At 42.5% G+C, this 13,632-nt stretch overlaps 1 protein-coding gene across 1 annotated transcript in view; it reads right to left on the reverse strand.

The window, feature by feature from the left end:
• Positions 1-13,359, reverse strand: part of Srbd1 (S1 RNA binding domain 1) — a 177,796-nt gene extending 164,437 nt beyond the window's left edge. The window contains exons 1-4 of the mRNA XM_041631103.1: positions 13,330-13,359; positions 7,317-7,396; positions 4,221-4,401; positions 2,543-2,917 (exon numbers count right to left, since the gene is read on the reverse strand). Coding sequence (XP_041487037.1) covers positions 2,543-2,917; positions 4,221-4,401; positions 7,317-7,396 — 636 coding nt within the window. The 5' untranslated portion in view covers positions 13,330-13,359. The remainder of the gene's footprint in view (positions 1-2,542; positions 2,918-4,220; positions 4,402-7,316; positions 7,397-13,329) is intronic.
• Between the last annotated feature and the right edge of the window lie 273 nt (positions 13,360-13,632).

Here is a 13,632-nt window from a genome sequence, read left to right on the forward strand (position 1 = left end):
CATGTGTATGCAATCCTACCAGCATTATAGAACTGGTTATCAAACTCAAGAAAGTATCCCTAACAGAAAATACAAAGTTGCTGCTCGTGGTGGCTCACACCTATAATCCCAGCAATCAGAAATTTGGGACCAGGGCTACCTAGTAGAGTTCCAGGCCAACCTGGGCTACAGAATGAAACCCTACCTCAAAGAAACAAAAATATTTAAAATAAAAAGAACTCAAAGTCCACATTAACAGATTTCAGAACAACTTCTCTCAAAATCTGGAATCAACTTTAGTGATAGGTATACCAGAGGAAAGATACAACCTATAAACTCCTATGCTAAGTTAGCTGCCAGTAATTGTACCTTTTAGATGGGTTCTCTTTAGCTTGTATTATACAAACAAGAATTCCTCTGTCCATTCTCCTGACTATAACTGATTTTTTTAGATTACCCATTTATTTTTTTCTAATGCACTATAATAAATGTATATATTAGCATGCACGGTATGGAGCCTAGCTCACGAAGTCAACTATAAATAAATGGCAAACATTATTACCTACCAGCAATTTCAGACCTGTAAGCATACACCTGAGATTACAACAGGACACATGCATGTGTGCATGCATAAACCTTCCCAAGAGTCCAGTCATCACCAAGGTTTGTAACTTTACATTCTTTACACCTGTCTCTTATCATACCATCTTAAAGGCAACTGATCTCACCTAAAGCTCAACTCCGAAGGACATCCTTTTAGGCAGCCTATTCAGATCATCCTCACAGAACCCCATCCCCACTCCCAGCACTCTAAATAAATAAATGTAAAATTTTAACAAAAGGTTAAGTTTCTATCCCTTGTAATCTGGACTAAAATAGCTAGGGTGGGGCAATATTCCTTTCTTCTCCCATGATAAAGATGGGGGAGGCAGGACAGAAAGCAGAGTGTCCTATAGAAGGCAGCTCTTCACCATGAAGGACCGACTATGTCTGAAAGGCCAGGAACTTCACGGACTTTGAAACCCTCCTTTCCTCCTCTTGCACACTGTCAGCTACTGGAGGTGGATCTACCCTGGCAAAAGAAATAAGCTTAACGGTGTTCAGAAAGGGTAAGGCAAGAAAAGTGGGGCACATCCATTGCTCCTGAAGTTCTGGACCAAGAATGGAGTTTAAAGAAAGTCTTCAGAGTGAACTCCGTGCAGGTGGTCTGTGACGGGCTCTGTGAAAGCACTGCCTTGCAGATCTGAACGAACCACGCAGAGGGAGACGGAGAAAGCTACTTACACTGTTCTCAATGACTCTGCAAGGTGCGTTTCAGTAAAAAGACAGAGAAAGCTATAGGGCAACATTCCAGATTCCTTAGTGTGCCAAAGAGGAAAAACACAATGACTAACAACTACCGGTGACACTCTACAGGTGACAGAAAAAGCAACATGGCCCAGAAAACGTCTCTCTGAAGAACACAGCCCCGGTCTTAGAACTGCAAAAAGCCGTGGGCTCTACAGCAGCAGTTTATAGCAGAGTCCATTCAGAATGCTGTTAGGACATAAAGAGAGGAAGAGCACCCTCATCTACCTGCTATGGCCCCAGAATGTGACGGAACACACGAGGTTAAGGCTCAGCTCACTGCTCATGAGACCCTTCTAGTCTTCTCTATCAACCCCAAGGCAGCTAAAAAGGAGCGGGGGAGGGGGCAGAGAGTAAAGGAAAGGAAACCTGGGAGAAATCCTCAAGTCAGAATTCTTAAAGAATTTCTCTTTGAAATATTGCTGGGTCTTGTTCCTATATACTGGATGCATCAACAGCCAATAACCTAATCATGTGTACAGTACAATCCAAACACAAAACAAAACTTTAGCAATGTGCCTCTGAGGCCTCCAGTTGTGGATGTAAAATACCTAGATCATGATGTGCAAGTATGTACCAGGGCAACGACTTTCTTGACTGAAGTCACAGTTCTTAGCAAAAGAGCTGCAGCCGATAAGCCAGATTACAAAATAGTATAGCCAAGAATAGAAATAGTGGTCAAAGCTTGACTCCAGAAATCTCTGGCAAACTGCAAAAGCAGATTCAAAACTGCCAGCACTTCCCTTAGTGAGCTGAGTCTGTGTGCCATAGTGAGCTGAGTCTGTGTGCCATAGTGAGCTGAGTCTGTGTGCTGTAGTGAGCTGAGTCTGTGTGCCATAGTGAGCTGAGTCTGTGTGCCATAGTGAGCAGTGTGTGTGCCGTAGTGAGCTGAGTCTGTGTGCCGTAGTGAGCTGAGTCTGTGTGCCATAGTGAGCTGAGTCTCTGTGCCGTAGTGAGCTGAGTCTGTGTGCCATAGTGAGCAGTGTGTGTGCCGTAGTGAGCTGAGTCTGTGTGCCGTAGTGAGCTGAGTCTGTGTGCCGTAGTGAGCTGAGTCTGTGTGGCGTAGTGAGCTGAGTCTGTGTGCGGTAGTGAGCTGAGTCTGTGTGCCGTAGTGAGCTGAGTCTGTGTGCCGTAGTGAGCTGAGTCTGTGTGCCGTAGTGAGCTGAGTCTGTGTGCCGTCCAGGACTCAACACAAGTGACGCACGGCTGCACTTACCTGCACTATGTCCCAGTTCATCTCCACCTCCTCTTTAATGCTGCTGGCACCCTCGGGAAACTTGACAGGCCTCCCCTGAGGACAGGCCTCAGTCTTCATCCTCTTCAAAGGGGACTGACCAAATGTGAAGTCGTCTTCACTTTCTTCCTTCTTGCAGACATCTTCCCAAGTGGTGCTTGTTGATGGTATCTCCATATTGCTATTTCCACCTTCTAAGGGGCTGGCTTGGCTGGTTTCTTCATCAACTTTCAACTTTCTTTTGGCCCTCTGTACTGAGTTTTTTTGTTTTTTCGCTGCAGTTTTCAGAGTCTTTGTCGTATGTAATTTGTGATTTTTCTCTTCCAAGCTGGCATCAACAATAGCTACAGGGCTATTCTATGAAATCACAAAAAGAACACATGAGAATTATAAGATTAGAAAACAACTACCCTGGAATATTTTCAGAAGTGAAAGGGAACAAAGTATCAATACACATAATAACAACTTAAATGAATCTCAAGGGAACTACGTGGAGTTGTGAAAAACCCCATCCCAAAGTTGCATACAATATGAGAACATTTACAGAAATCTCCTAAGCAGAGCCGCGCTCACCAGGAGCAGAAATAGGTGGGTGAAAGGAGAGCAGCCACATGGATGAGAAAGGGTGATGTGAAGCCTGGGGTGGAAACACATGCCTTTAATCCCAACACAGGAGGATCTGAGTTCAAGGCCGGCCTGGACTATAGAACAAGGTCCAGGACAGCCAGGGCTACACAGAGAACCCTGTCTCAGGGAGGAAAAAAAAGAAAAGAAAGGGCAACATCAGGGATCTGTTCAATGGTTACACAAAACTACACATGTAATAAACTGTATGGTGCTAAATACAAATACCTACACAAAAATAAACACATGGAAAACCAGAGAATTCTAAATAAAGAGGTTTTTACCAATTATATTTTACAATGCTAAAATAAGACACTAAAATTTTACCATTGGGGAAAATTAGATAAAAGGTATATGGAATCCCTCCCTGTTGTTTCTTATATTACAAATAAAGTTTAATTTCACAAAGCGAGTAAATGATAGGTTTATATGTACCCTACTTCAGCCTCCAAGAAGGAAAGTGCTGCCCATAAGAGTTTCAAATGCTTTTGATGATTTTTTCTAAGTGTTAACTATTAAACCAGCACTCCATATATACACAACACTCTTGCAAGCATGGTTGATATAAAAGTACCCCTACAAGGTACATCAGCTTTTGAACTGCTGACTTAGAAACCCAGTTGCATCACTTAAATTCTGTGTTCTAGGAGTATGTAACTAAATATCTCTTGCCGCACATTTATCTATAAAATCAGGATGGTAACTGCAGCCATTCCCAATGGTTGTAAGGACAACGAGATCTTCAGAGTAAAATGTCGAGCATGCTGCGTGGCTGGTAATACACACAGATAGTTGCTGACGTCACCATCCAAACCAGCACTTCCACGCCTAGCACACATCCTGGGAAAGGAGAGTGGAAGTAGCTGAAGAAACGGCTGTTGGAATGGTAAGTGTTCCTGAGACTGTGACAGGGATACCATGGCCCTGAAGAGTGTGTCATTTACATGTTCTGCCCTACACTGTGTAAGGAGGAAGAACAGCTCCTCCCCATCTGGAAAATACAGTGGCCTTCCCCACATCTAGCAACGCCACCTACCAACTCCTCCTTAATAGCCAGGTCTTTTGATACAGCATCCATCTGTGGGGTGTTCTTCTTCACCCGCCGTCCCTGCTTTTGTTTGGACTCCTTGGAAGCAGGCTGCTTACGGTTTCTGGGGACTTTCTTCTGAGGTTCCCAAATACTATCTTCCTGGTCATCTTCTTCAGAGCCTGATGACCTAGAAGTAAATTGACAGGAGAACTTCCAGGAAAAACGAAACCAACCAAATGACAAAGGTCAAGAGAGGCATATGTTTCTTACATGATAATTGGAAGTGTGTGATAGAAAATGAATTGATATAGGCATAGGCTGTGCACAATTATTGCTAAGGAGTGAACAGTGATCAGAGACCCATGTAGACATGCCCTCTCCCCACCACATACCATGACAAGTCTCTTCCCCCACCTGATGAGCACACACACACCATCATGACACAGAAAATCAACCATTACCTTAAGGCACTTACTGGGTCATATCGCCCAGTTGTCAATGTGAGCCTTTCAATCTTAACAGTAAAAAGCACTTAGGTTCCTAAATGCCAGTCAAATCCATTTAAAACATACTAAGTTATTCAAACCAATGAAAGGACTAAGAAATAGCTTCTAAAATACCTGAAACTGCATAAAAGCCATCACCAAGACACTTCAACTCCCTATTTTATTGACTCTTTTTCCCTTCACAGAATAGATCTGTTCCCTGAAGAGACTGGGTCAGGTGCAGCCACACCACTTTTCTAACAAGAAGCAAACACATCAGGAGCAGAGAAAGCACAGCCCTCCACCCATCTGCTTCACTCTATTCCTCCCCTAAACAGGTAAATATAAGTGGGGAAAATGGCCTGAGAGTAATCGATGAGGCTGAGTTCCTGAAGGGTTCTCAGTTCTGCCTAGAAGGAAGAGCCTCACTAAATGAATCCTCAGCTAAGTTATGTTCCAAGAAAACATAATGATGGCAGGCCAAACCACTGGCATCATCAGAGTTCTTTTCAGAGGTCAGTAAGTAGCCTGAGACTAAACAAAACAAAAAACACTAAAAAAGTAGAGTCAAAAGTAACTATCATTTGAAAACCTGTGTTCTGCCAGTTAATCCTCTGAGTACTTGGGAGTGGGAGGCAGGAGGGTCACAAGTTCTGACCGTGTCTACCCATGCCCTACTCTCCTTCACACACATACACACAGGGGCAATGGGAAAGAAAGAGAGGAAAAGGCAAGGGGAAGACAAAGGAGAGCCTCCTCCTACTATAAACCAAACAGAACATCTTCTACCCTCCTCCTGCCTAATAGCCTATCACACAGAACGCTAACTAACCCTACTTCACAAGGGTAGGTTGCTAAAAGTCTAGGGAAGAAAACACAAACGTCCAAAATCACTGGTTACAAAGGAAGTGGCTCAAGGCAGCTAGTCGATGCTCATCCCCATGCCATGTGAGTCGTCAGCCGGCCCCGGCCCTCATCCTGTACAGCACACCCATGTTTCATATGCCTCTCCTTAGACCTCTTGACCCTCCTTCTCCCCTCAACCTCAGAATGCTCAACTCTCCAGAGTCTAACCTCAGTCCTCTCTCTCAGTTTATGTCTTATCCTATGAGTCAATAAAGGAATCTCAATTTTACATCTCCAAACTGACATTTCCCTTTGCAGATCCACATTTAGCTAGATGTCAAGCAATCACCACCAACTTGCCAAGCCAAAATAAAACTCTTGGATTTAACACTCTTACCTACTCCTCTAGTCTTCTCAAGAAGCCCATAAACACCAACATGTCCATTTTAGTCTACCTTCAGAAATGAGCCCCAAATCAGACTATTTCTTACCATTCTCCCCTCTATACCTGTTTCCTTGCTTCACCCTCATACTTCCATTCTTGTCCCCTTATAGTCTGTGAAACCAAGAAACCGTGATGATATTTTATAGACATAAGCCAGACCAAGTCAGATCGCTGCCCACAGTCCTCCACTGGCTTCTAATAAAGTCCTAGCATCTCCTAATAGACTCTTGGAGACTAGCAATTCCAGTCTCATTGCCTAGCACTCTCTGACATGATGGTTCTAAACTGGCCGCACTGTTCTTGCTGTTCCCTATAGATCAACTCATTGCTGTCTCAAGGTCTTCTCTATTTGTAACAGAATCTAAATCTTTGCCCCGAGGTGAACTCCTGTGTTTGTAAGCTTCGGGGCACTATACTGACATAACTTAATAAATGGCTGATTTATCTCAGTCTTGGAGGTTTTATTCCAAAACCAGGTGGCCCAATTGCTTGGGCCTCTGATGAAGACAGCAATTAGCAAAAGCAGGAACATGTGCTGAAACACATGCACATCTTGAGATAAGAACAAAAAGAAGACAGGCCAGATGTTACAATTCTCTTGGAGGGCTTGCCTCCAGTGGCTTAAGAGCCTCAGACTAGCCTCCACCTCTTACAGGTCTAACCACTTCCAAATACCACTACCCTGGTAGTGACCTTTATGGGACATTTATCCAAATCACAGCACCTAGTAAATTAAATATGGATCTCTAGGCACATCCTCCAAAAAACACCATTACTGCTCTATCCAAAAATGCCCCTCTAATACAAACACACAGCATGCTCCCTAACACCGACCTGCTTTAATTTTACCTTATAATCCTATTGTGACCTAACATTAATCACTTATTTCTTTACAAATGTCAAAAGCATATGTTATATGGTACTCTATAGCAAAGACTCTTAAACTGAAGGTGATTTGGATTCCCTGGGACATTTGTGATTATCACGTGTACTTGGTAGAGGTCACAGATACCACTAAGCATCCTACAAAGCATCAGATAGCACCCCCAACAAAAGGTAACCCCATACACAGTGGCAATGCTGCATAAATTACACGTGCTATTTTAAAGCAATGTAAACAACAGCAAGTCCTCCTTCAGCCTGGTTCCAGGGTAAATATTATATAATGTGTTCAGTTAGCTATTTTCTCTCCTGGATCACAGCATGAATTCAACAAAGAGCTATTGTATGGATAAAGGACAAATGACTGAAGTTTCTAAGTGACAGAATATATTACTCCTTAAAATAGTCACCATTCCCGCAACAACATCTCGCTAATGTGCTTACAACTCAGAGAAGAAAGACAATTCATTTTCGGGTTCCACATTCTGGGCCTGTATTTTTGCTCTTCTTGGCAATGAAGACATCTGGAAGAAACAGAACATGAAGTCAGCATGACATGAAGTTTTTTTTTGTTTTGTTTTTTGTTTTGTTTGTTTGTTTTTGTTGTTTGTTTGTTTTTTATTTTCGAGACAGGGTTTCTCCATAGCTTTTGGTTCCTGTCCTGGAACTAGCTCTTGTAGACCAGGCTGGCCTCGAACTCACAGAGATCTGCCTGTCTCTGCCTCCCGAGTGCTGGGATTAAAGGCGTGCGCCACCACTGCCCGGCTGACATGAAGATTTTTTATCACTTTGTTTGGCTATAAAATGAATCTCCATTCAAAACTAACACTCCAAAAGCTTTGCTGTTAGAAATGACATAAAGGAGAGAAAAACATCACATTTGTTCACAAGCCCAAACACTGGCTTCCCACATTATGTAGCCTGCTGATCAGAAGAATACCCAGCAGTCTTTCAACGGTCTCAAATAACTTATGAGTATGGGGCCATCTTTTAGAGAAAGACAAGATCTTACAGGGTAATAAGTTTATTTTAGAATTAAATGTTTGAGTGTTCTGCAAGTATCATTTTATGGTGACACTACCAGTCCACAAATTATAAAGTCATCTATTAAAGTATCAAATATAAGAAATATTTCTTCTCTTCTGTGTCTTCTGGTAACAGTACAGTAGAGGTGTCTTCATAAAGTAGTAGTCGAACAAAGGATGCTAATTAACTGAGTAAGCAGCAAGGCTATTCCTAAAACAAAGCTCACATCCTCTTGTACTATAAATGATTAACCGATGCTACCAAAAATATTTACCACAGTCAACGGTTCAGCGCTAAAAAAAAATTAAGACAAATGACAAGAGACATCACATAATATAATAAGTAAAAAATTTACTTAAACTGTTAACATTTATTACTCCCCAAAATATGTTTGTCAAACTATAAAAACTACATTAGCCTGCATATTTAGAATCTGTGAGGCAAGTCCCTGGACGAGTGGGCTACTGTAAGCTTCTGCTTCTAAGAGCACTTATCAGAGGAGGTAATACCTCAGACAAGTACCAAAGGGGTTGACACCAAGAGGAACATGATTTCTTTCCCAGCAGCTCCATCCAGGAAAAGCAGAACCATGAGGCAAACCGTGTCAGGAAGGAAACAGAAGGACAGAGGGAACTCTCTTCCTTCAATGTCTGTTAGGCATCTCTCTGGTTATGGGGGTCATCCTACCTCAAATAAGCAGTTCTAGCTATTATCACAAGGGAACAGGAAAATAGGATTTCTTATGAACAATTTACCACAATAAAAACAAAACTGTAAAAAAGAAGACTGAACAGGAATGTGGCACACCTTTAATCCCACTGCAAAGAAGGCAGAAGCAGGAGGATCACTAAGAGTTCTAGGCTAGCATGGTCTACATAAAGAGCTTCAGGCCAGCCAGGGCTACAATCTAAGATCCTATCAAGCAATCAATAAATAAGAGGAAGCTGATGCTTGACAAGGGTGCCGATTCAAAATACGTCAGGGAAGAACATGAATTCACTTTGCAAGACAACTAGCTAATCCTCTGAAGAAAAGCAAGTATTTAACTTCCACACCCTCCTCAGTAGCAAGACCACGCCCTAAGATGGTGAACTATTTAAATCACACAAAACAAAGCTTTAAAAGTTCTACAAAAAGCAAAAAGTAACTCTTCAGAACGTTGACTAAGATGAGAAAATGCAGATGTCACTAAGCACGTCTTAAAACTCAAAACCAAAAAGATTAACAGATTTTACTATATAAAAATTAAAATCCCAAGCCAGTAATTGGGGCATTTTAGAATTTAGCCTTTAGTCTCCCCATTAAAAAATTTTTCTTTTAACTTTTTAAAAAGGAAGGAAGGAAGGAAGGAAGAAAGGAAAGAAGGAAGGAAGGACCGAAGGAAGGAGCAAAGAAAGAAAGGAAAGACAAATAGCCAACAGAAATGACTGCTGAAATCATTAGGAACAAGAGTTAGGGATCTGGGGCTGGGTATCTTTGTCTGACAAAGAGTCTTAGGTGCCCTAGCCCATGTTACATGTGCAACTGATCCACAAAAAAAAAAAAAAAAAAAAAAAAAGTCTAGAAGTTTATTTTCCAGAACAGAGTCAAAAGAGCAGAAGACAATGAATGCAACTGTATACATACATACCATTCAAATTGAACGCTAAAACCCCCAGAAGTCACCAGTGAGAGGTGGGGGTGGGAGAGTGCTTGCCTGGCATGCTTGAAGTCCTGGGTTCGAGCCCTACTACCTTATAAATCAGATATGACAGGGCAGCTCCTGGGAGGCAGAGGGATTGAGAGCTTAAAGTTGTTCTCAGCCAGACAATGAGTTCAAAGTGAACCTGGGATACAAGAGACCCTATCTCAAAAAAACAAACAAAAAGCCACCACTTAGATCCTTGTCCTCCATGAAAGACAATGGAAGACGCCTCCCTGGAGAATCTGAATCCTGCATAAAAATCAACACGTGTTGGGAAGAAGAGGCAAGAAGATCAGAGGTCAAGATCAGCCTGTGCTACCGGAGATTCTGCCTCAAAAAGAAAACAATGGGAAAGCCATCTAATCTTATATAAGCCAAGCCCCTCTGCTTAGGGATGGAACTGCCCACAATGGTCTGGCTCTTTTCTGCAGACATACTCATACTGCAATTAGATGGAGGCAATGACTCAACTGAGGTCCCTTCGTCTGTCAAACTGGCAACCAAGATTAACCATCAGTTAGTATTTAGATTAACCCTAAACACAAACTTTGAACTACCTCTTTATTAATATTCTAGAGTTAATGGAACATGGAAACTTAGGTAAAACACAATTATCTATTATAAACAGGATATATATATATATATATATATATATATATATAGTGTGTGTGTGTGTAGGCAAAAATTAGAAATTATTATTTGTATGCAACTACCTATATCAAGTATTCTCTCAGGGATTTGTATACTTGTGTACTCCACTTGGGATAACCAAAACCTTGATGACTGACATGTTTGGAGATAACAGGGATGTATTCTCAGAAATACATCACTAGGCAATTGTCATCTGGGCATTACAGTGTACTCAACTAAGACAGCTCTATAGGTGAGATGGTCTTAGAGAAGCACTTTCGATAGTTGTACATGTTCTGTTGGCATCCATCCCAAACATCAATAAAAGTACAAGACTGTACCTTGAGCACCTACTTATTAAAATCCTACTCCCTCTGTCCCAAAATTTAAGATTTAGATTTACATAGGGTAGGGGAGACAGACAAGAGGATTGATCATAGGAGCTTGCTGAACAATCAATCCAGCCACGTCAGTGAGCTCCAGCTTCAGGGAGAGACCTTGCCTCAAACAGAAAGGTGATTAATGAAGACATCCTCTTGACCTCGGCTGCCTGAAGCGCCCGCACCCGCACATGCATGCGCGCACACAGGCATATACACAGAAAGTGATTCAGACTGACACAATAAATTGCCGCTGAAACTATTTAGAGGTCTCCTAGTTTCCCAAATGTGACACATTCATAAAGGGACTCTTGATAATTACGTTCCTCTTCTAAAAAACTGTTTCTATCCCTCTTTCCACTCTCAGTATCTATCCACTTGTTAAGCTAAAATTTGAGACTTTTTTTTTTTTTTTGGTGAGACGTTTTTTAATAGCTTCCCTAAAGAAGCTAACACAAAATCCCCTGCTCAGGATTAGAATGTTCAAATCTGCTAAATTCTGACATAAGTATACACATTTTCACAATCAAGATAGTGAGGATGCCCATCGCTCACCAAGGAGCCACGTGTAAAGCCAGTACTGGGAATCTTTTTTCCCCCCTCCATCGCCAATATTCAGAATATTAGTAAATGAATTCTTCCTCCAGAATGAATCATATTTCATCAGCACTGCCAGTGAGGCAGTGAGGCCCTAGTCTCTAGTGCTATAGCAGGGGATGAGACTGGGTAATTAACAAAAACAACATTCCTTCACAATCCTACGGCCTAGAAATAGGCCTGCTTTCCACACTATTCCAGAACGAAAGGCCGGGCGGTGGTGGCGCACACCTTTAATCCCAGCACTCGGGAGGCAGAGGCAGGCGGATCTCTGTGAGTTCGAGACCAGCCTGGTCTACAAGAGCTAGTTCCAGGACAGGCTCCAAAACCACAGAGAAACCCTGTCTCGAAAAACCAAAAAAAAAAAAAAAAAAAAAAGAAAAAAGAAAAAAAAAAGAAAAGGAACTATAGGCTGAGCTTTTCCTGTCTCTGCCTTTCAGTGTCGGGGGGGGGGGGGCGCTACTCTTATGGCCTCATCTAATCTAAAACACCTTGCAAAGGTCTGACCTTCCAATCTATGAATTTGAGGATTACATGGGACACAAACCACAGTCGTCTTTAGCTGTTACTAGACTGCTGCAGCACGCTCTCAGCTGCCCTCCAGTTCTTCCACTCTTGCCCCCTACCATCCATTCTCCCTGAGATCACTCCTAAAATGCTCTGAAAACACTCGGGGACTTTCCATCTGGTGCTTCAAGAATCAAAACCAAGACCCTTTTCAGGACTGACACATTCTATCCCTAACCCCACTCACCCCCTTCATCTATCTGCTTGCTTCTAGTCACCTTCTTTCAGTCCCTGTTCCAAGCATGAGTCTTCCCCACATCAGGTCCACTCTACCTGAAGAGCCCTAATCCTATTCATATCAAACATCTGGTTACTTCTCATCCCTTAGCTCTCAGCATCCGCTTACCTAAAATGGCATTTTATATCATCTTCCCCCTTCCATCCTGTATACAGTGGTATATAAAATAGGCTAAAAGTATAATATTGTTTTCTGTCTGATACCCTCAATTCAATAAATTCGGGGTTAAAGAAAACCCTTGCTTTACTTCAGTACCTGAGAGCCCAGAATTTAATAACTGATCTAAAAGTATTTATTTATTGAATAAACTTAAGTACAAATAGGGTCTCCATAGGAAAAAAATAAAAGAATTTTCTACCACTCTTACTTCACTGCTGTTTGGAAAAGATTATGACATATAAGAAGGCTCCCATTCTTTAGTGATCGGAAGCATTCCCTCTTCTGAATTATTTCATTCATATTCACTATCTCTGCAGGGATAAGCAGTTCTAAATTACAGGCTCCTGTGATATCACTGAGGAGATACTAGAAACTGGGGAAAGTGAAAATAGGGAGAAAAGGCAATTCACACACACACACACAAAAAAATATTTTAAAGGGGGAAACAGCATTTAAAGTTGTATGTAGGAGAAAAGAGAGAGAACTCAAGAGGCATCTAAATGTTCCCCTGGGGAACCAACAAAAGTGCTTCAAATGTTAGCAGAGATTCTCTAGGAAAAAAAATAAATAAGAGCCGAAAACCAAAAACTTAGCAGGAGAGTTGCGACTAGCTTTGGCGATGAGAAAGCCCTGCTGCATTCTTTTATGAATGCGAACCTTAAGAATGAAATGGTTTAAAGGTGTAAGGCAAAGGTCCTAGAACTCAGAGACACAAGTACCAATGCTATCCTCGTTTCTCATTGCATGGACATTAAAAAAGCTGCCCTGTGGGAAGAGAGGAAAATTGCCTAGAGTTCTCATTCATCCTCAACTGTTGAAGCGCCTCCTATATGCCCAGGGTACTTCCGAAGATGAGAGTGATTCGGAGGACTGCGATCTGACAGTGTTTCTTCCCTCACCTCCGACTCTATGGGGGGAAAACAAAATAACAAAGTTCGCCCTGGCTTTCTCACGCCTGCCAAGCGCTGCCAGCTGGTGCAATGAAAGGACGTGCCAGGTTACAGGTGTAGATTGTAAAGCGGACCGCTGATACTAAAACGTAACGAAAATTCGTCTCAAAAATTGCTCTCTCCCAAACAAGCACTCATAACGGTAAGTGGCCCCCAAAGTACCGCCACCCAGACGCAGAATTGGGTCAGACCGAAGCACTGCCGCCAGGGTGGACACAAAGCTCACCTTCCGGCCTGGCGTGTCTGTAGACTGGAGTTCTGTTGCAGAATCTTCCGGTTCCCGCCGGAAGTTTTTCAAATACAGGAAGTCCCGCCTTACTTTCCCCAGAGCGGATTACCGGGGCGGGGCGGGGCGGGGCGGGGCGGGAGCGCTGCTTGAGTCTGCGGGGTCTTACCCAAGGGAAGGGTAAAGATTTTGCCAAATGGTGTGTCCGCTTCTGTGTTTTCCTTTTTCTGTCATCTCTTGGACGACTTTACGCTCTTTTCTCCCATCCTTCCCTTCTTTCTCCCATCCTTCCCTTGACTGGAG

This window comes from Microtus oregoni, unplaced genomic scaffold (genome assembly GCF_018167655.1).
Source record: "Microtus oregoni isolate MIOR12 unplaced genomic scaffold, Mior012 000036F_ref0000092, whole genome shotgun sequence".
In the NCBI taxonomy this organism is placed as follows: domain Eukaryota; kingdom Metazoa; phylum Chordata; class Mammalia; order Rodentia; family Cricetidae; genus Microtus; species Microtus oregoni.